At 54.0% G+C, this 23,820-nt stretch overlaps 3 protein-coding genes across 5 annotated transcripts in view; all 3 read right to left on the bottom strand.

Annotated features, from left to right (window-relative positions):
- Positions 1 to 4,157, bottom strand: part of WDR6 (WD repeat domain 6) — a 9,142-nt gene extending 4,985 nt beyond the window's left edge. The window contains exon 1 of one of the 2 annotated variants that reach the window (XR_004436064.1): positions 3,687 to 3,991. Coding sequence is in view for 1 of the 2 variants with exons in the window: in XM_033206619.1 (XP_033062510.1) it covers positions 3,687 to 3,876 (190 nt within the window). In the remaining variant the exon portion in view is untranslated. Of the gene's footprint in view, positions 1 to 3,686 lie in introns of both variants that reach the window. The other variant, XM_033206619.1, reaches the window with a different exon arrangement.
- P4HTM (prolyl 4-hydroxylase, transmembrane) lies at positions 4,103 to 23,820 on the bottom strand. 2 transcript variants are annotated; one of them, XM_033206766.1, is made up of 9 exons: positions 23,436 to 23,820; positions 23,132 to 23,213; positions 11,198 to 11,388; positions 9,917 to 10,013; positions 7,300 to 7,462; positions 6,067 to 6,376; positions 5,363 to 5,512; positions 5,045 to 5,168; positions 4,103 to 4,547 (listed from the first exon to the last, which is right to left on the bottom strand). In XM_033206766.1, the coding sequence occupies exons 1-9, from the start codon at positions 23,787 to 23,789 to the stop codon at positions 4,327 to 4,329; spliced, it is 1,692 nt and encodes a 563-aa protein (XP_033062657.1). In that variant the 5' UTR covers positions 23,790 to 23,820; the 3' UTR covers positions 4,103 to 4,326. The 2 variants fall into 2 exon arrangements, with proteins under 2 accessions (XP_033062657.1, XP_033062648.1); XM_033206757.1 differs by having other exon boundaries at positions 5,363 to 5,453; positions 6,191 to 6,376.
- On the bottom strand, positions 13,806 to 14,990 carry LOC117081130. Its single transcript, XM_033206783.1, has 2 exons — positions 14,145 to 14,990; positions 13,806 to 13,901 (listed from the first exon to the last, which is right to left on the bottom strand). The coding sequence occupies exons 1-2, from the start codon at positions 14,672 to 14,674 to the stop codon at positions 13,823 to 13,825; spliced, it is 609 nt and encodes a 202-aa protein (XP_033062674.1). The 5' UTR covers positions 14,675 to 14,990; the 3' UTR covers positions 13,806 to 13,822.

The following is a 23,820-nucleotide window of genomic DNA, read 5'->3' as shown; positions in this document are numbered from 1 at the left end:
GGCACTGTGTCGGCTCACTGCAACCTCCATCTCCTGGGTTCAAGCAACTCTCTTGTCTCAGCCTCCCGAGCAGCTTAGCTGGGATTACAGGGGCCCACTGCCATGCCTGGCTGGTTTTTTTTTTTTTTTTTTTTTTGAGACAGTCTTGCTGTGTTGCCCGGGCTGGAGTGCAGTGGCACGATCTCGGCCCACTGCAAGCTCCGCCTCCTGCGTTCACGCCATTCTCCCACCTCAGCCTCCCGAGTAGCTGGGACTACACGTGCCTGCCGCCACGCCCGGCTAATTTTTTGTATTTTTAATAGAGACAGGGTTTCACCATATTAGCCAGGATGATCTCGATCTCCTGACCTTGTGATCCGCCCACCTCAGCCTCCCAAAGTGCTGGGATTATAGGCGTGAGCCATGGCACCCAGCCAGTTTTTATATTTTTAGTAGACACAGGGTTTCACCATGTTGGTCAGGCTGGTCTTGAACTCCTGACCTCAGGTGATCCACCCATCTTGGCCTCCCAATGTGCTGGGATTACAGGGATTACAGGTGTGAGCCGTTGTGCCCAGCCTCCTCATCAGTCACTTTTTTTTTTTTTTTTTTGAGACGGAGTCTTGCTCTGCCACCAGGCTGAAGTGTAGTGGCATGATCTTGGCTCTCTGCAAGCTCTGCCTCCTAGGTTCACGCCATTATCCTGCCTCAGCCTCTCAAGTAGCTGGGACTACAGGCACCTGCCACCACGTCCGGCTAATTTTTTGCATTTTTAGTAGAGACGGGGTTTCACTGTGTTAGCCAGGATGGTCTCAATCTCCCTTCCTCATGATCTGCCCGCCTCAGCCTCCCAAAGTGCTAGGATTACAGGAGTGAGCCACCACACCCAGCCTCATCAATCACTCTTGATGTTCAGTTCGACCACAAATTTCTCAAACTCAGAGTCTCCTCCTCACCTCACTTTTTTTTAATCAAAAAATAATAATAATAGAGATGAGGCCTGATACAGTGGTTCACGCCTGTAATCCCAGCACTTTGGAAGGCAGGAGGATCGCTTAAGCCCAGGAGTTTGAGACCAGCCTGGGCAACATGGTAAAACTCCGCCTCTAAAAAAGTTATGCAAATTAGCTGGGCATGATGATGCACGCCTGTAGTCCCAGCTACTTGGGAGGCTGAGGTGAGAGCATCTCTTGAGCCCAAGAGGTGGAAGGTGCAGTGACCTGAGATTACACCACCGCACTCCAACCTGAGCGACAGAGCAAGACTCTGACTCAAAAAATAAATAAAATGGCCGGGCGTGGTGGCTCAAGCCTGTAATCCCAGCACTTTGGGAGGCCGAGACGGGCGGATTACGAGGTCAGGAGATTGAGACCATCCTGGCTAACCCGGTGAAACCCCATCTCTACTAAAAATACAAAAAAAAAAACTAGCCGGGCGAGGTGGCGGGTGCCTGTAGTCCCAGCTACTCGGGAGGCTGAGGCAGGAGAATGGTGTAAACCTGGGAGGCGGAGCTTGCAGTGAGCTGAGATCTGGCCACTGCACTCCAGTCCGGGCGACAGAGTGAGACTCCGCCTCAAAAAAATAAAATAAAATAAAATAAAATGAGAAGGATTTTGACAATGCAAAAAGAAAATAAAAGATGTAAAATGAGAAAGTCTAATCCAGTGGTTCTCCGCAGGGGGCAACTTTCCCCACAGGAGACATCTGGCAATAGCTGCAGACAGTTTTGGCTGTCTCCAGGGGTTGTGCTACCGGCAACTAAGGCCAGGGATGATGCTAAACATCGTACAATGCACAAACAGCCTTCAAACAAAGAATCATCTGGTCTAAAAGGTCAATAGAGGCAAGACTGAGAAAACCCCGGTCTAATCTAACCAGACTGGGTAAGTGTAAGGGGAGGACAACTTGAGGACACAATATTTAGAATTAGGATTCAAGGATAAGCAGCAGTTAGCCAGAGGAAGGGAGGCAGAAGAGGGGGACTGGGAGATGGGGAGGCCGCGGAGTTATGGGAGGGTTTGCAGCTTTCTTGGTGGAGAAAACAGCAAGTATGATTACCCTGAGGTAGGCAAGAGCATTGAGTATGGTAGACGGAACAGGAAACGAAGAGCTCAGGAATAGGCTAGAGAGGCCAGATGTGGTGGCTCATGCCTGTAATTCCAGCATTTTGGGAGGCTGAGGCAGGCGAATCACTTGAGGTCAGGAGTTTGAGACTAGCCTGGCCAACATGGTGAAGCCCCATCTCTACTAAAAAATACAACAATTAGCTGGGCATGATGGTGGGCACCTGTAATCCCAGCTACTCCGGAGGCTGAGGCAGGAGAATCACTTGAACCTGGGAGGTGGAGGTTGCAGTGAGCCAAGACCGTGCCACTGCACTCCAGCCTGGGTTGACAGAGCAAGACTGTCTCAAAAAAAAACCCAAAAAAACAGAATTGTAGCTATATAAAAGTCACTCTGGAAGCCACAGAAGTGAATTCACTTGCAGTTTCTTAAACTTCATTTCCCAAGTTATTCCCCACCTTAAAACCCTTCAATAGGTTCTCCCCACTGCCCTTAGGGATAAAGTCAGATCAAGGCCTGAAACAATGTGGCCTCTGCTGGCTTGTCCAGCCTCCGAATTTCCTCCCAGGCTCCATTCCTGCTCTAACTTCACAAGAATTCCCTCCTTCCCCCAAAATGACAGATTCTTCCAGCCTCAAGGTCTTTGGTATGCTTACCCTCTGGGAGGAACTCACCCCTTTTCCTAGTTCACTCTTGTGGTTCTTTGAGTTTCTGCTTAGCTGTTCCCCCTCCAGGGGCCTTAGGAGTCTAGCCTGGGTTAGGAACTCCAAGCTCCAAGAACCCCCACACCAGATCGAAACTGGATCATCCCCATCCCAGACACACACCCTCTTAGGACTGGTGACAACTCACTCAAGGCCTGACCGCCAAGGTCCTGCCTCAGGACCCTTATACAACTCAGCAGGACCAACACAGGTCATTAGCGGCTTCATGAAATGACTGTTCGAGACCAGCCTGGACTCTGACACCTCAAGTCCCAGGCCTTGCCTGTCCTTTGCGACCCGGTTCTCCTTGGAGGAACGGACCTCCACACCTGATTTCCTGGACCTCAACCATCTCAGGAGGGGTCTCAGGGCCCGCTTCCCCAGGCACCGCCCCCTACACGTAAAGGTCTCATCCGCCATTTTCCGCGACGCCATCCTCCTCAGAGTATCTCCACCCCCACCTCAGCGGGAAGAGATTCATCCCGCCATCGAGAGGGCACACCCTTGCCCTCTCCCGGCCCCGCCTTCCCCAAGAAGCCACACCCCCGAGGGGCCTCCTTCTCCACCTCCCGGCTCTGCCTGGTCTCCGTTGGAGAGGCCAAGCCCCCGCCCATCTCCTAGAAGGCAGCACACCCCTTCAACCTTCCGCTCCCGGCCTCCGCGTTCCCCTGCACCTTCCCGGGGTTCCACCCGCCCTTTCCATGCGGGCTGAAGTTTATGAAGCGCCGCAGCAGCCACATCAGCTTTGTCTCTCGGGCCCCGCCGTCCTCAGGTTGGCCCTCGTTCCCGCCGTCTCCTGGGCTCCCTTCTCACCTCCGACTGGCCTCAACCTGCTGCCCGTCCTCTCCTCAGGGAATCCTTTTGTCCCTGTGGCACCGCCCCTGGCAGGCGCTGTTTCTTTACCCCTTTCCCCCTGGCGTGCCTCAAGCCAAGCCTCACCCGCCAACAGCCGGTCCCCCACGCACTCCAGACCCGTGACTGGGAGGAGTATAAGCTCCGAGGTTGCCAGCGGGCAAACGTAGTCCTCGAGAGCGTCCATGTCGATCCTCGAGGTGCTGAGGCAGCCACGGCTAAGAAGAGAGCTGAACTCTCGCGAGAACAAGCCTTCCCTGTGCGCCGCGCTGCCCATCAACAGCGCCCTCAGCTACAGGTAGCAGAGACCAGGGCGCCCGCGGCGGTTGTCCAATAACGACCCTTCGTCTCACGCAATCCAGCTCATGATTGGTGGGGCCCGCGGAGGGGCAGCCCTCCCCCCGCCCCCTCACGTGACGCTTGCAGGGCGCTCCTAGCTGGCAGCCTGATGCGCCTGGTGCGGGCTCTCTCCCTCCGACCCGGAGCTTGTCCTGCCAGGCGGCTCCAACCTTGTGGTTTTTTTATTTGACGGGGCAGATGGGGTCAATACACAATAAATAACATGAATATAGGAACTGCGCCGTATTGCGGCTGGCGGGGTGGGGCAAAACATTGGCCAGTCTGCAACAGGACAGAGGGACAGTCTGCAACAGGACAGAAGGACAGTCGGACCCCCGATCTTGGGCAGCTGGCGACCCGCGGCTGGGAACAGGGGCTAACTTTTCCCTCAGAGCTCCACGCGCGTATCGCGGTAGGCCCGATCCAGAGCCCACTCGGGCTGCGAATCGGCGCCCCCTTCTCGGGCCAGGCGGGCCATCTCCTGTTGGAACAGCGCTTGCCGCGCTCGGCTGGGGTCCACATTAATCCAGTTGTTGGCAATCCACTTGGTGCCGCGCGTGACCAGGCAGCCCCCGTGCAACGAGTAGTCGTCCACGTCACCCACCCAACCTAGAAGAGGAGGGTGACATGAGATCCTAGGCTGGGCTGGCCAAAGCTTGGCCTCATAGGGACCAAGAGCATGACCAAGGTGGGTCCAACTGTGCATTCCTTGTGTAGCAAACACCCAGACCCAAGGCTTCCTTGGGGGCTCCTCATCTCACCCCACCAATGTGTAGTCAACACCACTGGCCCTCTGAAACCAGCTTTCTTGCTATTGGGCCTGTCCATATCCCTTCCCACCCTGGGTTGGTAAGGGACATGTGTCCCAAGCCCCAGGGAGTAGGAAGTCTGGGGCATCAGGGAATGATAGTGATGGAGATAACCCAATAGGCAGTACAGGTCCTGGGGCGGTCTGCTAAAGTCACTAAGGATGGCCTTTGGGAGGCACCAGGAGCAGAAAACCATTTGGAAAGCAGCCAGAAACAGCCCTCCATTGTGGCAGATGGGGACCGGGTAAAGGGAAGCTGTCCTCAGGGCACCCCCCAGGCCTGGTCATAGACCCTCACCTTGCCCATCAGGCAGGTAGTTGTACCAGAAGACTGCTGTGCCCTGTCGGGGCTTGACACGCAGGTTTCCCTTGTCACAGTGCCTCCGTGTGTCACGGAGGTCCACGTCATCCTGAATCAGACTCTGTGGGCAGCAGGGTGGTCGGGTGTTCAACCTGTCCCCACTATGGCCAGGCCAGCCAAGGGTGACCAAAGGAAAACCAACCAGATATGCCCAAGGAATCATTTGGGCCCACATCCTTAGACCTGGAGAGGTGTGTACTTCACTTGCCCAAGCCCCTGCCAGCCCACAAGAGTAATAGCGCAGTCGACCCTTACCATTTCATCGTAGGTTCTGTTATCTGCTACAGGGAAAACAGTCTCACCCCCACCGGTGACGTTGTTCAAATAAAACAGCACTGTCATGTAGCTGTAAGGCAGGGGGGCCACTGAGCAGGTCCCCAGTTGTGGATGCTCCCAGGGGCTTACCTGTGGGCAGGATAAGCTGCCCAGGTTCCTGTTGCCAGGGACCAGGACAGACTAGGATGGGTGACAATAGGGCAGGCCAGTGCCAAAATGTCCCTAGCCCCTCCTTCCCCCAAACCCAGTCTCTTACTGTGAGTTGCAACGGTTTTTTAGCCAAGGTCACAGGTGCACTTAGCTAAATGCCATGGCCCCGAGCAAGGGCCTGGCAGGGAAAGGTAGGCTAGCAGAAGCAACAGGGCATGCTGAAGGGCTCCTTGGGGATCAGAAGGGGCTGGTCCAGAACAGCCACCTGAAGAGGAAAGAACTGCCTTGACAGGGGAGGGAGGCACAGCTTCAGCTTCTCTAAGTGGAATCAAGATCAACACCTGGGGGAATGGGCAGGACAAGCTGGGGGCCCAGCCTTGCCCCTTGCTTCAGAACTCTGGGGACAAGTTTTGGTGTCTGTGGGTACTTCAGTCTGTGTTGACTGTTGACTCCAGTGGACACCATGGCCAGTAGCCACCCCTATCCAGCCACTTGGTAAATAGCTTTCGGGGAGAGGTGAGGGCATCACTGACTGGGATAACCAGGCAATCTCCTGGCCCCATGCCAAGGGGCATGCCCACAGTGCAGGGCTGTGCCTGTGTCATGGGCGTTCCTGGTCTGGGGATTGAAGGCAGCCCCCAGTTGGGAGATACTTGCCGGCAGGAGGTCTCGAAGGGTACAGACTCGTTGGCTACCAGCTTGGTATGGGAGCAGATGGTCTCTGGGTACACAGGCCCACTGTCCACGTGGGCATGGTAGTGGCCCCCCTCACCATATCGAACAACCTGCAGCGGCTCGCTGAGCTCCACGATCTCAGGCGACAGGCGAGTGAGGCGCAGTACCCTGGTGGGCAGCAGGTATTTGGCTGGGCAGCCCCAGGCAAGGTGGTGACCTGATGGAGCTGGCCAAGGTGGACCCTGGGCCTGCCACAAGCTCTGCCCCTACCCACCTCCCCTGGAAGTCCCTTGAGCCATCTCAGACTGGCCCTGTAAGAGTAGGAAGGGGTTGGCCGGGCGCGGTGGCTCAAGCCTGTAATCCCAGCACTTTGGGAGGCCGAGACGGGCGGATCACAAGGTCAGGAGATTGAGACCATCCTGGCTAATACGGTGAAACCCTGTCTCTACTAAAGAATACAAAAAAAAAAAAAAAAAACTAGCCGGGCGACGAGGCGGGCGCCTGTAGTCCCAGCTACTTGGGAGGCGGAGGCAGGAGAATGGAGTGAACCTGGGAGGCGGAACTTGCAGTGAGCTGAGATCTGGCCATCGCACTCCAGCCTGGGTGACAGAGCCAGACTCCGTCTCAAAAAAAAAAAAAAAAAAGAGTAGGAAGGGGTTACTCATGATGAGTCCTTCTCCCTCAGATGCCAAAGACAGAGACACCTGCTGTGTGGAAATGATGACATTTCCACTAAATAAAGGGGTGGGAGTCCTGAGGTCCTCCTCCCGTGGAAGGAAGTTGTTTATTTAAAAACCCTTGCCTGCTCTGACAGAAGGGATCCTGTGGGCAAAGATAAGGGGTCATTTATCAGCAGAAAATAAGTGCTCAGTCTCTCTAATCCCAGTGGCCCACTGTGTGCCTGTGCAGAGGGCTAATTTGCCTTTGTTAATTGCCTGTCTTTCAGTGGGTCCCAATCCTGGTCTGACAAATGGAACTTAATCCCAAATGGGTTAATACATTCTGTCCTCTTGGCCCCAGACAAGGGCTTCTGTGGAGGCCGTGCCCAGTCTTCTCCCCCTGCTCCAGTAAGAACAGTTTCAGGTGCTCACCTCTGGCGGATGGCACGCATGACGTGGTGGGCACCCTCACCCTGGTAGAGCCAGGTATGGTGGCTGTTCCGCACCAGCTCACTGGACTCTGCCTTGTGGCTCCTCATGTACTTGTGGAAGTCCCGAAGGTCCATGTTGGAGAACTCCTGCAGACTCAGCACTCCTGCACAGGGCACCCAACCATCAATGCTCGCCAAGCCCATATTGGGAGGCCACAGTGGCAGGCTGCACTTCCCTACCTACCCCAAAGGCAGCAGCAGCCCCTGACCTCAGGCACTGAGGGGTCATGTACACTTGTCCCCCCCCGGACTTTTGGGTCACATGAACCTGGTTTCTGTCACAACAAGCTTTATGGGAAGACCCAGAGCAGTTCCTTTTCAGAGTTTAAGCCCTAATTTGGGCCGGGCGCAGTGGCTCAAGCCTGTAATCCCAGCACTTTGGGAGGCCGAGGCGGGCGGATCACAAGGTCAGGATGATCGAGACCATCCTGGCTAACATGGTGAAACCCCCGTCTCTACTAAAAAATACAAAAAAAAAAAAAAACTAGCCGGGCGAGGTGGCGGGCTGCTGTAGTCCCAGCTACTCGGGAGGCTGAGGCAGAAGAATGGCGTGAACCCAGGAGACGGAGCTTGCAGTGAGCTGAGATCTGGCCAGTGCACTCCAGCTTGGTTGACAGAGCGAGACTCCGTCTCAAAAAAAAAAAAAAAAAAAAGGTCCTAATTTGGCCCTAGGAAGGAAGAGGCCCACCCCCTATTAGAGTGGCCAGAGAAAGTTCTCCAAAGGAAGCTTGAGCCATATGGCCAGGGCCCTGGCATTCCAGCCTGGCTGTATTGAGTGGTGGCCACTCTCCAGCCTGTGGAGGGTGAGGAGAGAGCAGGCAGTGCTGGGCCTCATCTAGGGCCTTACATACATACGTCAGGGTACAAGTAGGGCCAGTCCCCAGGGAGTTCCTCATGACTTCAGGTCTCATCCTGAGTGGAACCTACCTCACCAGCCCTGCCTACTGCATTACCAGCCCACGTTAGCAATGAAAGTCAGGCCACCCCCTCTCATGAGAACATTCTCCACTGCCCTTGCTCAAACCATTAAGCAGGGGCTCTACCCTCTTGGGGTTCTGGAAGAGTAGCTGGTATCTTTGCTCCATGTTATTCTGGCTGACGCGAGGACGTCACCTTCCACTCTTTGGCCCAGATTCCTCTGAGGGTGGGGGACATTCGAGGGCTGTGAGCCTGTCACCACCTCTGTTCTGGGGCCTGTAGCAGTATGGCAGCCATCCAGCCACAGGTCACGGCCAGATTCTTCACTCTGGTTCACCAGCCGCAAAGCGACTCTTTCTTTTTTTTTTTTTTTTTGAGGCGGAGTCTCGCTCTGTCGCCCGGACTGGAGTGCAGTGGCCGGATCTCAGCTCACTGCAAGCTCCGCCTCCCGGGTTTACGCCATTCTCCTGCCTCAGCCTCCCAAGTAGCTGGGACTACAGGCGCCCGCCACCTCGCCCGGCTAGTTTTTGTATTTTTAGTAGAGACGGGGTTTCACTGTGTTAGCCAGGATGGTCTCAATCTTCTGACCTCGTGATCCGCCCGTCTCGGCCTCCCAAAGTGCTGGGATTACAGGCTTGAGCCACCGCGCCCGGCCTAAAGCGACTCTTTCAAGTCTTTTTTTTTTTTTTTTTTTTTTTGAGACGGAGTCTGGCTCTGTTGTCCAGGCTGGAGTGCAGTGGCCGGATCTCAGCTCACTGCAAGCTCCGCCTCCCAGGTTTACGCGATTCTCCTGCCTCAGCCTCCCGAGTAGCTGGGACTACAGGCGCCCGCCATCTTGCCCGGCTAGTTTTTTGTATTTTTTAGTAGAGACAGGGTTTCACCGTGTTCGCCAGGATGGTCTCGATCTCCTGACCTCGTGATCCGCCCGTCTCGGCCTCCCAAAGTGCTGGGATTACAGGCTTGAGCCACCGCGCCCGGCCTCAAGTCGTTTTTAACTGCTGTATCTTCCTTTCTTGGTCCAGAATTTGGGCATGAGGGTGATGATCACACCTCAGAAACCTCCTGAGAGTTATTACCAGAGGAGGCACCACTTGCCTGACAGCTTCCCGGCCCACCCCTCCCCAGCAGTTAGCACAGTTAGCAGCACTACTACTTTATACGCTTCGGCATGACTCCAGGTGGACAAGAGGAAGGCAAGGGAGATCTCATTTAGACCAGGGAGGCTGTCTGCTGGGGTGGACCTCGTGTCTGGCTGGAGAGATGGATGGCGCAGGGTAAACAGCCAAGCTCTAGCTGGCCTCACTGTTGCCTTGCTCCTGCTCCACCCACTCTCTGTTCTCTGCCAACTAGCAGCCCTACTTCCTGTCCTCAGGCTCTCAACTCTGCCTGATGTTATCAAAAGGGTCTCCAAGAACTGCCCTCACAAGACTATCACCAAGGGGAACGGGGGGCCTAGCTGCCTGCCTACTTCCCAGGGGTAAAAAGCAAGGCTGGGTCCTTGCCTCCCCATCTCTGGCCACTATAAAGGGGTACAGAGAGGCTGCCTGGCTGTGGGGGAAGGGCCCAAGTTTTCAAAATGGTGCACCTGGGAGTGGGCAGGAGGCTCGCAGGGATAGGACTGTGCAGAAGTGTGAGCTCACCGTCACCATCAGGGTCGGCCTTGATCGCGGTGTACATCTCCTGAATGCTCTCTGGAGTCATCCACCATCCATTTCCCAGGCGAGTCTGGGCCAGGACCTAAAGCATAAGAGGGTCCCTCAATGGGTTACCCCAGTGATGGAGAGCCAGCAGAGAACAGATGGCCCAGTGCTTGTTGTGGAGCAAAGTGTTCAAGTGAGGGCATGGATGAGGACACAGGGCAGAGCCCATTGGGCTGAAGTGAGTGCAGGTAGAAAGGTACAGAGCAGGCCGGGCGCGGTGGCTCACGCCTGTAATCCCAGCACTTTGGGAGGCCAAGGTGGGTGGATCACGAAGTCAGGAGATCGAGACCATGGTAAAACTCCGTCTTTACTAAAAATACTGGTGGGCACCTGTATTCCCAGCTACTTGCGGGGCTGAGGCAGGAGAATGGCGTGAACCCGGGAGGCGGAGCTTGCAGTGAGCTGAGATCGCGCCACTGCACTCCAGCCTGGGCGACAGAGCGAGACTCCGTCTCAAAAAAAAAAAAAAAAAAAGAAAGGTACAGAGCCTCTGAGAGAAGGCTGGGGGCTGGGGGTCAAGAGGCATAGGGCCATTTGCATTCCTGGACTAAGGGCCTGTGGCCTTCATGGAGAGCACAGTTGGGTGGAAGCAGAGTGAAGGACAGGCCTGTGTCCCACTCAGATGCTCCGGGTGAGATGGGGAAAGCCAAGTCCTGGGTGTGAAGGGAGAACAGGCACCAGGGAGAGACCTGGTTAGGGCATGACCACCAGGCCCCTCAGGAAGACCAGGCTCAATGGGGTGTTCTGTGTGGGCAGTGCCCCCACCACCACTCTGCCAGACTTCTCTCAGAAGCTTGGCCCTCCAGCCTGGCTGTAGAGTGTGTGAGAGGTATGCAGAGAGAGAGGCAGGCTGCTGGCTACCTCAAAGCTGCCACCCCATCCACCATGAGTTCTGTTGGGCCCCCAGCCATGACAGCAAGGAATGCAGGATACAGAAGGTCCATCCCTTGAAAACTATGCTGATAAATGCCATCAACCTCAGGTGGATTTTCCTGCCACCTTCTGAGGTTCCCAGCATAGCCAGGGGCTCTCCAGAGGGAAAGGGGACCCCCCAGGTCTGGGTATGCCCAGGCAGGTCTGGGTGGTATTTGACTCTTGGGACCAGGTCTGGGTGGTGTCTGACTCTTGGGACTAGGGCTGGGCTGGAGAAGTGACCTGGCCACCAGAAAGGTGATTCTGGGCACTCCCACCCTGAGCCTACTCAGGTCCCAGGATTCCAACCTCGCGGAGCTGCAGGTGCCCATCACGGTTCTGGTCCAGCAACTGGAAGAGGTCCAGCTGGCTGACCTGCATAGTGCTCATTGCCTCTTCATACTCTTCAGTGGGCAGGATCTGGCTGCGCTGTAACCCCTTCATCTGCGCCAGATGGATGATGAGCCGGCACTCGTCATCAGTCAGGAAGCCAGGGATTTCTGCCAGAAGAGGAGGTGGGTGAGGCCAAGGACTGAGCCAGGGCGCCGGTGCACCCAGTACGTTCCTCCCCGCAGGGTTCCTGGGGTACTACAAGTCCCTCAATGGCCACCAGGTCTGGAGGATTGAGGACTTTATAGACCCCTTGATTCTGACTTGTCAAGATTGAATTGTCCTGCAAAGGCTGACTGGCGTTGGAAATGTGGGACCTCTCTTGTTGATGATGAGAGCACACATTTTCCAGGAGAGCCCTGGGAGGTGAGCCAGAGCTAACCTGGATATGGACTGACCCATCTTTGGGTTGGGACTGAAGGCTAAAGGGTGGTCCTGAAGGGCAGAGGGTTGATTGCTACTTCTTACTGACTATAAATGTTTAAAATGGGGAGATGGTGGCTGCTTCTTGCTTTCATTTTAACTTTTCAGCATTATTCAAATAAAAAAAGCACAAGATGTCCAATGCTTTAGGCCAGTCCAAGGGCCTTCCCCTCCAATTTCCTGCGTAGATGGGTGCTGGCCATCTGACCAGGGCCGAGTTGCCCAATGCTGGAAGATCACTGAGGGTTACTCAGGTTTGGGGCAGATACTACTCTCTGAAAAGATATCCCAGGGTATCCTTTGCTTCCTCAATTCCTTCCCTGGTACAAATGTTCACTGAGTGCCTACTCTATGCCTCTACACCCCTGAGTAAAGATTAGTCAGGTCTGGGGCTTGGCTTCAGTGGGTGGCTGCCTGCACACCAGGCACAGCTGGTAGGTGGCTTGGTGGAGCTAGAACCTGAGCCTCACATCTAGGGAGCCCACATTCTGGTAGCCCCAGACACTTCCAGAGCGGGAGCATGGGCCCTGCTTCCTTCCCTTGTTGCTGGGAGAGAGGACTTCACTGGGGGACAAGAAGCACACAGAGTAGCTGATTGGAGGAAGGGTGGCACTGCTACCTGCGGAGTGGCCTGCCGCTTCTCTCAGTTACACTTCCAGCACAAAGTTCCAGCCATTGCTAAGAGGAAGGAAAATGGCCACTCAGCATCAGGGTTGGAGCTTTTTAAATTTTATTTTATTGTTTTTCGTACAGATGGAGTCTCCCTATGTTGCCCAGGCTGGTCTCAATGTCCTGGGCTCAAGCAATCCTTCCACCTCGGTCTCAAAAATGCTGGGATTATAAGCATGAGCCACCACATCTGGCCTGGAGTGGTTTTTAATAGTAATTACAACAGAAAATACTTAGGTAGCACAAACTCTGCGCAAGGCACTGTCCTAAGTACTTCATACATATCAACTCCTCAATCCTTATACTTACCCTAGAAGGCCAGGCCCCATTAATTCAACCATCCTATCTAAGAGGAAACCCAAGCACAGAGAAGTAAGTGCCTTGCCACGGGCCACCCAGCGTGCTGTGTTCCAGAAACCATGCCCATGACCAGATTCAGCTACTAGGAGCAGGTGACCCTGGCGTGATAACACTGAGGATAGGACAAAGGCCCCCACTATTGGCCTGCATGATCCTGTTACCCTAGCAAACCCAGAAAGGGTGTGATCCAAGGGAAGACAGCCCTGTGGAACAATGGGTTAGATCAAATTGCAAATCAACAGTCACCTCCTGATTGCTTAACACAAAATTTTAAAAGAAAGAAAAAGGAAGCCAGAAAAAGAAAACACAGGCCCAGGTTTCTTCAGTTTATTAGGTGCCAGTAATCTGCAAGCCCAGTGGAGATGCCTCCAGCCTCTACAGTCCCCTGCTGTGTGCTAATCAAAAACAAACAGCCCAGTCAGCATGTTGGGGCCTCACCAGGTGGGTCCAGGCACCTCGGAGCTGTACAGACCCCTGCAGGATCTCCTCTGTTGGCTCCTGGGGTGCAGGAACAGCCCTATAAAACCCTCAACCTCAGTTCATTAAGACCAAGGCACAGAATGCAGTGATGGAGCGAGGGCTGTGGCTGCTGGTGACGCTGGTGATGCTGTGGGGTGAAGGCAGGGTTGGGGCTCCCTGGGGCTGCATGAGGTGCATGCCCATTCCCCAAGCCATGGCCCTGTGCCACGACGTTGGCTACACAGATGCTGCTGCTCAACTTGCTGGACCACGACACAGCAGCTGAGGCCATCCAGCAGTTGGTCAGCTGGCTGCCCCTGCTTGCCCAGGAGTGCCACCCCGATGCCTGCCTCTTCCTCTGTTCTTTGCCCCTGTATGCCTTGACAGGTAGGACAGGGGCTTCCAGGTGCAGGACCCTGGAGGGCTCCCTCAGGGCCCTGCTCTGGTGGCTCAGGTCTTCAGTAATCCTTGCTGAGCACCTATCATGGCTGGGCACTGACAGGGACAGGGAGGATAATGGATCGTTTTGTTAGAGTGTTCCAGACAGAGGGAACCAGGTGCCCTTAGGCAGGAGACCACCAACGGTGGTCAAGGGTTCTTGAATGTCAAGACAGGGCAGGTGGACAAGTCACTTCAGGCTGGGGGTTGGGGGCAGACGGGCTGGGATCTCCTCTCCATTGAGGTGTGGAAGCTCTGTCTGTCCAAAGAGACCCTGGCAAGAGATGGAGCAGAGGCCCTTTTGGTGGCCTTTTCTCCCAGAGAGTCCAGAGATCCCAAGACTGTTTCCTCTTCCCCAGCCTAACCTATCCTGTGAACAACAGTTCCCTCCCAGAGCCTGTGGGTGGCCATGTCAGCAGAACTCAGGATCAAGCCCTTGTACTGTTTGCCAACCCCAGCCCTGGCTGCGGTGCCCTGAAGGCCTTTCAGGACAAGAGGGAGGGCCCTGCTTCCTCACTTTAAGATGGAGAGTAAAGGCCCAAGGTGCAGGCTGCCTCTCGCAGACACTGGATGGCCACAGAACTGGAGGGTGAGGTGCACTGGAAAGCTGGAAAGACACTTGAGTGGGAGGAGGCGGAGGAGATAAGACAGAAGCACTGGGAGTGAAGAGGCAGAGCTGAGGACTGAGATGTGGGGAAAGCGGGAAAGCCAGGCTACAGGGCTGTTGCTAGGTGACCAGTGTCGTTGCCCGGCAACCAGAGAGTTCCAGGCCACGAGACAGGGGTAGGAACATGGAGAGGTTCCAGATGATCTGGGTGCCCAGCCTGTGGCAGTGCAGCCCCCTACCCTTTCCCCCAAAGGGTCATCTACCCCTCCCACAGCCTGTGCGAGGCCATGCAGGCCAGCTGTGAGCCCATCATGGCCTGCTACGGCTACCCCTGGCCAGCCATCCTGCACTGTGGACGCTTCCCCTTGGGCCATGATCTCTGCATCACTGCCGTGGCCAACAAGAGCTCCCGCCTGGACCACCCATGTGAGTCTGCACATGGCTGGTCTCCACCTTGCTCGGCCCCACCCCTTTCAAATAATTCCCCAGGGGATCAGGTAAACTGTACTCAATGTCACCTACAGCAGGCATCCCTCTCAACAAGGGTAAAAAAGAGGGAAAAGTGGGAGGGATCAGCCCCCTCCACTCCCTCCTCACTCCACCCCCAACCACACTGACCAGTGCCTCGCCCTGCCCCTCTTCCCAGCACTGTGTGCCAGCTGCAGGGACTGCAAGTTGCAGGATGCAGGCTCCTCCAAGGAGGTCCTGGACACTCTCTGCACCAGTGACTTTGATGAGTCCTGGGCCTGTAGCTTTACACACCTCTTCCAAGTGCCTCCAATGCAGCTCCTGGCTCGGTGCTGAGGCAATGTAAGAGGGAATACCCAAATGTTATGCCTGGTTAGAACGAAAAGAAAAAATTCCTTTACAGGCATAGGACATTGCTAAAACAACAAAATGAAACCAAAAATTCTGCTAAGGAAGGTGGCATCCTAAGAGCCTGATTCTAAGGGCAGAGCATCAGACAAGACCAGGTGGAGGGGACTGGTGGATTAAACACTCTTGGGGGTTTAGGGAGGACTCCTAGAGGCCCATCTCCTCACCAGCCCCTCTGTTCCCACTCAGCAGTGAAGGTCAGGTTCTCCAGGCACAACAGTACTTCCTCTGGCCCCTGGGACTGCGACCCGTACTCCAGACTAGAGGTGCTGAAGACAGGACCACTGCCTACTGCAGAGCTGCAGCCCCCCTGCAACGGTGGCTGCAGCTGGATGTCACATGCGTGTACCATCTTTTCCAAGGAAGGCACACAGGGACCTATGTGTTGAGTAGGAAGATGGAGGGCTGCTGGCTCTTGGTAACGACGGCCTTTGCCTGGAGCCAGGGCCACCAAAATTTTCGGCTAGCTGTGCGCCATTGGCACCCTCACCAGTGCCAAGAATAGGGGCTAACCCTGCCAGGGAGAGCCTGGGACTTTGTAGCCATGGCCTCTGCAGTGGTCATGCAAATTGTGTGTGCTCCCATGGAAACACATACAACCTGCTTTCTGCTGCCCCCGAAGGAGATTTACAAACCAGAATCCAGAGAGGCACAAATCTCAAACAGGGTGGAAGTACACCTTCCATGGACACAGCTAGGGACTGCTTCTTGAGCAGGTAGTCCTCTGTCGGCCAAGAGGTCAGACAGGCTCCCTGGCAGCTGTGTATGCTGGGTAGGGAAAACCACCTTCTGTCCTTCCCAGGCCCAGGATGACAGTGACCCGCTACTACTGCCCATGTGCCTCAGAACCCAAAGCTGAGTCTCTGGGCAGTAACATAGCCTTGGGCTATGCTCACCTTGGTCATGATGCTGTTTGTCAAACCCCGGACAGACTCAGTTATACCTGATTAACCTTTACTGGGTCCGTGGCTTTGTCAAGCAGCAGGCCTATGAAAGAGCAGGGGTGTGTGTGGCAATGCAGAAGCCTGAGCTTAATTCCTTAAAAACCTGAACTAGCCAGGAGCAGTAGCTCACGCCTGTAATCCCAGCACTTTGGAAGGCTGAGGCAGGCGGATCACAAGGTCAAGAGATTGAGACTATCCTGGCCAACATGGTGAAACCCTATCTCTACTAAAAATACAAAAATTAGCTGGGCGTGTTGGTGGGTGCCTGTAGTTCCAGCTATTCGGAAGGCTGAGGCAGAAGAATCACTTGAACCCAGGAGGCGGAGGTTGCAGTGAGTTGAGATGGTACGCACCTGTAGTCCCAGCTACTTGGGAGGCTAAGGCAGGAGAATTGCTTGAACTCGGGAGGTGGAGGTTGCAGCGGGCTGAGATCGCACCACACTGCACTCCAGCCTGGTGATAGAGAGAGACTCATCTCAAAAAAAAAAAAAAAAAAGCAACCTTGAACTGATAGGCACACTAAAATTCTTTCTCTACTTTTTGGCCTCCAGTGTTTATCATGAGTACCATAGTCTGATGTAGCTGCCCAGTGGTTTTCTTAAGCTGAAAAAGAATATATTTAGAAATCCTGTGATAGGCCGGGCGCGGTGGCTCAAGCCTGTAATCCCAGCACTTTGGGAGGCCGAGACGGGTGGATCACGCGGTCAGGAGTTCGAGACCATCCTGGCTAACACGGTGAAACCCCATCTCTACTAAAAAAAATACAAAAAGCTAGCCGGGCGAGGTGGCTGGCGCCTGTAGTCCCAGCTACTCGGGAGGCTGAGGCAGGAGAATGGCGTAAACCCGGGAGGCAGAGCTTGCAGTGAGCTGAGATCTGGCCACTGCACTCCAGCCTGGTGACAGAGCGAGACTCCGTCTCAAAAAAAAAAAAAAAAAAAAAAAGAAATCCTGTGATAAAGCAGTCATGATTTTAAAATAAATTGTTTTGTATACTGGTAGCAATTACTCATTTACCTCAAATCGTTAAGAAAAATGGATTAGGCTAGGCGCGGTGGCTCAAGCCTGTAATCCCAGCACTTTGGGAGGCCAAGGCGGGAGGATCACGAGGTCAGGAGATCGAGACCATCCTGGCTAACATGGTGAAACCCCGTCTCTACTAAAAAAAATACAAAAAACTAGCCAGGCGAGGTGGCGGGCGCCTGTAGTCCCAGCTACTCGGGAGGCTGAGGCAGGAGAATGGCGTGAACCCGGGAGGCGGAGCTTGCAGTGAGCTGAGCTCCGGCCACTGCACTCTAGCCCGGGCCACAGAGTGAGACTCCATCTCAAAAAAAAAAAAAAAAGAAGAAAAAAAAAGAAAAATGGATAAAACTCTTGCTGGCGACCGGGCGCGGTGGCTCACGCCTGTAATCTCAGCACTTTGGGAGGCCGAGATGGGCAGATCACGAGGTCAGGAGATCGAGACCATCCTGGCTAACATGGTGAAACCCCGTCTCTACTAAAAAAATACAAAAAAAAATTAGCCAGGCGTGGTGGTGGGCGCCTGTAGTCCCAGCTACTTGGGAGGCTGAGGCAGGAGAATGGCGTGAACCTGGGAGGCGGAGTGAGCTGAGATTGCACCACTGCACTCCAACCTGGGCGACAGAGTGAGACTCCATCTCAAAAAAAAAAAAAAAAGAAAACTCTTGCTGGCCACTGGTAGTATCCCCTGCTACCTTTGAAGAGAGTGCCAAGTCAGAAGGGTATGTGGAGGATGCTTTAAGTCAGCAGGCAGATGCTGGACTGGGCTGAGAGCTCCCAGTGAACTCCTCCAGCCAGCCAAGGATTAGCGGGAGGCTGGGCGCGGTGGCTTACGCCTGGAATCCCAGCACTTTGGGAGGTCGAGGCGGGAGGATCACTTGAGGTCGGGACCAACCTGGCCAACACGGTGAAACCCTGTCTCTGATAAAAATACAAAAATTAGCTGGGCATGGTGGTGGGCGCCTGTAATTTCAGCTACTCAGGAGGCTCATGCAGGAGGAGAATGGCTTGAGCCCAGGAGGTGGAGGTTGCAGTGAGCCGAGATCACACCACTATACTCTAGCCTGGGCAACAGAGCGAGACTGCATCTCAGAAAAAAAAAAAAAAAAAAAAAAAAAAATCCGTGGGAGATACAACTCTGGCCATTGGACACATAGCTGGGACAAATTAATCCTCTTACATATGCAGCTCACCTTTGTGGGCAGAGGCACAAATGACACAAATAAATACAGAAAATAGTTTCCAGCAGTCCTAAGCATTTGAGAACAAAACCCAGCAGGTTGATGCAACAGGGTGCCTGGGAACATTTTAAGATGGGTTTGAGGACAAGAGGTCTCTGAGGATGGGATGTGTGAGCAGAGGTCTGCTGGAGCTGAAGGCATTCTCTGTGGGAAGAGCCAGGTCTAAGCCTTTTAGTGAGGGAACAGTAGGTACCAAGGCCCTGAGGCAGCAGTGAGCTTATGGTGTCTGAGGATCAGCAGGGAGTAAATGGAGTTGGGGTTGGGGGCAGGAAATGCATCTAAGAGGCGAGAGGGCGGCCGGGCGCGATGGCTCACGCCTGTAATCCCAGCACTTTGGGAGGCTGAGGTGGGCAGATCACGAGGTCAGGAGATGGAGACCATCCTGGCTAACACGGTGAAACCCCATCTCTACTAAAAGTACAAAAAAAGCTAGCCGGGCGAAGTGGCGGGCACCTGTAGTCCCAGCTACTCGGGAGGCTGAGGCAGGAGAATGGCGTAACCCGGAAGGAGGAACTTGCAGTGAGCTGAGATCGCACAACCGCACTCCAGCCTGGGCGACAGAGCGAGACTCCGTCTCAAAAAAAAAAAAAAAAAAGAGAGGCGAGAGGGCTTTCAGGCATCAAATGAGACTTAGAAGTTAAATGGAAAATGTTGGAGACTTTTAAGAGAGTGATGAGCTGCTGAGCATGGTGGCTCACGTCTGTAATTGGGAGGCTGAGGTGCGTGGATCACCTGAGGTCAGGTGTTTGAGACCAGCCTGGCCAACATGGTGAAATCCTGTCTCTACTAAAAATACAAAAAATTAGCCCGGCGTGGTGGATGCCTGTAGTTCCAGCTATTTGGAAGGTTGAGGCAGGAGAATCACTGGAACCCGGGAGACAGAGGTTGCAGTGAGCCGAGATGGTACCACTGCACTCCAGCCTGGGTGACAAAAGTGAAACTCCATCTCAAAACAAAAACAAAACAAAAAAAGAGAGCGATGAGATCTGATCTGCTATGACAGAATCAGTGTGGAGTGGGGCTGGATGGCGGGAGAAGTAGGCCACATGTAAGAAAGCAGTGTCCCCAGAGAGGTGGCAATGGTTTGGAAATGGAGCACTTCTCTTCTGAACAAGATGGTGCCCTCAGCTGACACCCAATATTCCAAATATTATTTCTTTATTTCCCTACCAAGGGAAAATGACCTATGAGTCTTGGAGGTACTTGCCAGGAGCTCAGCTTGGGCCTTTTGTGGCCCAGGTCCTAGTTGCCAAGTGTCTTTAGGAACAAGGGTGGGAAACAGGAAATATTTCTCAAGGAGAGAGACTGGGGGTTGCATGAGGTCTTCCCTGAGAAGTGCTAGGGTTCCCTTCTACAGAGATGGAGGCACCTTAGGGTGGACCCCAGTTCCCTTGCCCCAACTCACATCTTGAGCATCCACTCTTCGATCCCAGGTATCTTGGGTCCCTGAGGCTGGCAGATCACAGGTTTAGATCCAAGAACAGCATGGCAGAGGGGGCAGAATCTATAGCAGGCCCACTCTTCTCGGGCCCTGCTTGCCCATTTAGAATGACTGGGTAGCAGACCAATGGACAGAGGGACAGGCAGGCCCAGAAGACAGACACTGCTCCTGCTGGGGATGAGGCATCCTTTTTTGTAGTCATCCAATACCACAGTATTCAGGAACTGCCCCACCATGACCACCCTCTCCCCTCTCACACATCTGGACTTCTTGTAATCACTGATTACAATCTCTTGATTATACCTTTTGAAATTTGTCTGCAGAAACAGAGATCCATCTGATGGCTTAACCAGAACCAGTTTACCTTTTGTCAGATTTCCTCTGCTTTTCGTAATTTGCTCTTGGTGACTTCAGATCTGGGTTTCTCATTCTATGCCTTTTTTTTTTTTTTTTCTGTGATGGAGTCTCACTGTCACCTAGGCTGGAGTACAGTGGCATGATCTTGGCTCACTGCAACCTCCACCTCCCAGGTTCAAGTGATTCTCCTGCCTCAGCCTCCTGAGTAGCTGGGATTATAGGCATCTGCCACCATGCCCAGCTAATTTTTGTATTTTTAGTGGAGACAGGGTTTCACCATGTTGGTCAGGCTGGTTTTGAACTCCTGACCTCAAATGATCCACCCGCCTCAACCTCCCAAAAGTGCTGGGATTACAAGCATGAACCACCAAGGCTGGCTCATTCTCTGCTTTACAGGACAAGCTGCTTATTAGGGAGACTTTGGCTTCATGGCTCACTTAACCTAACATGAATATGAATTAGATATATACAGATCCCAGGAAGGCTGCTGAGAGAAAACACTGCCTCCTCAGATGTGTCTGTTCATAGTAGTGTAGTAGTAATGGGGTGAGTATTAGTCCCCTTCCTGGACCCCTCTTTCCTGACAGTTATCCCATACTTCCCACAAGTCTTTGCTCAATTTTCTTTTTTTTTTCTGAGATGGAGTTTCATTCTTGTTACCCAGGCTGGAGTGCAATGGCACAATCTTGGCTCACCACAACCTCTGCCTCCCAGGTTCAAGCAATTCTCCTGCCTCAGCTTCCCAAGTAGTTGGGATTACAGGCATGTGCCACCACGCCCTACTAATTTTGTATTTTTAGTAGATGGAGTTCCTGCATGTTGGTCAGGCTGGTCTCGAACTCCTGACCTCAGGTGATCCACCCGCCTTGGCCTCCCAAAGTGCTGGGATTATAGGCGTGAGCCACCGAGCCCGGCCTTGCTCAAATATTTTTCTAGGCAGGTCCACCTTGGCTACCTTATTAAGGGTTCCAGCCAGGGACGGTGGTTCATACCTGTAATCCCAGCACTTTGGGAGGCCAAGGAGGGCAGATCACCTGAGGTCAGGAGATGGAGACCATCCTGGCTAAGATGGTGAAAGCCCATCTCTACTAAAAATGCAAAAAATTAGCCGGACATGGTGGCACATGCCTGTAATCCCAGCTACTTGGGAGGCTGAGGCAGGAGAATCGCTTGAACCTGGGAGGCGGAGGTTGCAGTGAGCTGAGATCATACCATTGCACTCCAGCCTGGACAACAAGAGAGAAACTCTGTCTAAAAAAAAAAAAAAAGTGTTCCAATCCCAGCTGAACTTCTGCCTTACTGTCTGCTATTTTCTTTTTTTCTATTTTTTTTTTTTTTTTTTGAGACAGGGGTCTCTCTCTGTTGCCCAGGCTGGAGTGTAGTGGTGCAATGTTGACTTACTGCAACCTCTGCCTCCTGGGTTCAAGTAATTCTCATGCGTCAGCCTCCCGAACAGCTGGGATTACAGGTGTCTGCCACGACACCCAGCTAATTTTTGTATTTTTAGTAGAGATGAGGTTTCACCATGTTGGTCAGGCTGGCCTCGAATTCCTGACCTGAAGTGATCCGCCTGCCTCAGCCTCCCAAAGTGCTGGGATTATAGGCGTGAGCCACCGCGCTCGGCCCTGTCAGGTATTTTATGTTGGCAAAAAAGAAAAAACATCTGTCTTACTTGTTTGCAATCACATATCAACATCTGAAACACCAATGTATATATTTGTTTATTGTCTGTTTCCTCTTCATTTGAATGTCAGCTTCAGGGTTTTGTTTCATTGTTTATATTTAGTTCAATGCTGTGTTCCCGGCACCTGAAATAGTGCCTGGCACAGATTTCAACGTTATTCAGTAGTAACAGTAATAACAACAACAACCAGCTTTGGATGCCCCCCCCCAACAGGACTGACAGCATAATTTATTTCCCTATAAACAGCGTGCATATGACATCATTCTGACAGGTCTAGGCATAATCCCCAACCAGGACTCTCTGCCTTGGAGGTAATGACATGTGCTCAAATGTTCTACTTTGGCCCCAGCTCCTAACCCATTCCATCCCCTCGCAGGCAGGAATGGCCCTGGGTTTGCAAATATGTCACTGAGGCCAGGTACCCAGGGTTGGGCTGCACAAACACCCTGGACAAGGTCCATGGGACTAGGGGTCCCCATCTTGTTGACACTGGTGGCCTTTGAAGGACTCTGGGGTCTTCACAGCTCTCACTGTGGCTTTGCTGTGCAGGCCTTAGAGGCAGGCTATGTGGGTTCTAATCCTAGCTTCACCACTAAAGTAACCATGTCAGCCTGGCCAAGCCACAGCAGCTCTCTGTGCCTAACTTTCTCCCCCACTGGTCTGAGGGTAGGATCTACATCCACATCACAGAGGGGTTGCAGGAATTAAATGAAATAATCATACGAAGACAAGCACATAACGAGCTCAGAAACGATGAGCTACGTTGTGGCTCCAAGTGGAGTCACCCTAGAAGGCTTTTGCCCATGATGGCTGAACAAAGACTTCATGGTAAGAAGAATCTCAGAGCACTGGCAGCAAAAGCTGAGCCTCTGACTGGTGCTCTGGTGGAGGAGGCTGGCGGGGGGCACCAGTTTATCTACACTTGGACAGCCTGCTTCTCATCAGACCACAAGGCCCACTTGGGCAGTGGGGTTTTCCCCTGAGGTCCTGAGGTCAGCAGAAAGCTGGTTATCAGTCTCCCACCTTCCCCCCCGCCCCCCGTTCTAGAAGGTGACAATTAATGGTGGCACGGAAGACAGCTGCAATGAAATGTTTAGACACCAGCCTCAGGCTCACTCTGCCAGCCCTGTGATGGAATAATGGACTGCAGGGAGTAGGGATAAGAGGGAGTGTTACCCTATTCCGAGGACCCGGAAGGTCCTTCACTTTGGTAATCCTCTGGAAGGGCTGCTTTGAAGCAGCCATTTTCAAAATAGAGGTCACGTGGTCACAATGAGCCTCAAGGTGGCCACCAAACCGCAGACCCTGGCCCTTCCCATTGTATCTGGCGGACTTACCGAAGAGCAGCGGCTTGAGGCTGAGGGTTCGGATGAAGTGATCCCTGTCGGTGACCAGCTGGACCTTACGTTCGTGCCCCACCTAAGGGAAAGGCGCACAGCGGGCAGCTGGGTCGCCAGACCGCGCTGCCCAAGAAGGGCCAAGTCACCCCGACCCGGAGCGCGACAGCAGACGCGTGAGTGGGAGCGCGCGGGACCGACGCAGAGCAGCGCCGGGGGCAGTGTGGGGACCCGGGTTGAGTGCCGGTCCTCTCGGGCTCAGCCGTGCAGGGCCTGGAGCGCGGCGGGGCGGGGAGGTCCTCACCTTGATGCCCTCCAGCCGGGTGAGGGGACCTAAGGTGGGCTCGGGCCCGGAGCCCTGGGCGCGGTGCTGGGGCCCGGGATCGCTGCTTTCGTCGCCGTTGCTGTAGTGCACGAAGAGCAGCAGCGCCAGCACGTTACCCAGGTACAGATGCACGAACACCATCAGCACCAGGAAGTAGGCGCGCGAGCAGATGCCGCGGGGCTTGCACAGCGGCCGCACCGGTGCGTCCTCGCCGTCGCCCAGCCCAGCTGCCCCCTGCGCCTTGCAGTGGTCTGGCGGCGCCCACTGCGGCCTCGAGGCCTCCCCTGCCGCCGCGGAATCAGGCCGCTGGCCTGTCACCGCCGCCGCCGCCATGGCACCCAGGTCGCGCGCGCCTCAAGGGGAG

This window comes from Trachypithecus francoisi, unplaced genomic scaffold (assembly GCF_009764315.1).
Source record: "Trachypithecus francoisi isolate TF-2019V2 unplaced genomic scaffold, Tfra_2.0 Lachesis_group0, whole genome shotgun sequence".
In the NCBI taxonomy this organism is placed as follows: Eukaryota; Metazoa; Chordata; class Mammalia; order Primates; family Cercopithecidae; genus Trachypithecus; species Trachypithecus francoisi.
This window is presented reverse-complemented; position numbering and strand designations above follow the sequence as displayed.

Coding starts and splice junctions, on each gene's coding strand:
- P4HTM (XM_033206766.1), bottom strand. CDS start 23,789: ATGGCGGCGGCGGCGGTGACAGGCCAGCGGCCTGATTCCGCGGCGGCA. Junction 23,214..23,435: donor CCCGGCTGGAGGGCATCAAG/GTGAGGACCTCC, acceptor CCTTTCCCTTAG/GTGGGGCACGAACGTAAGGT. Junction 7,463..9,916: donor GGCCGACCCTGATGGTGACG/GTGAGCTCACAC, acceptor TGCCCTGTGCAG/GAGTGCTGAGTCTGCAGGAG.
- LOC117081130 (XM_033206783.1), bottom strand. CDS start 14,674: ATGTGCAGACTCACATGGGTGGTCCAGGCGGGAGCTCTTGTTGGCCAC. Junction 13,902..14,144: donor CCTTTACTCTCCATCTTAAA/GTGAGGAAGCAG, acceptor ATCTCTTGCCAG/GGTCTCTTTGGACAGACAGA.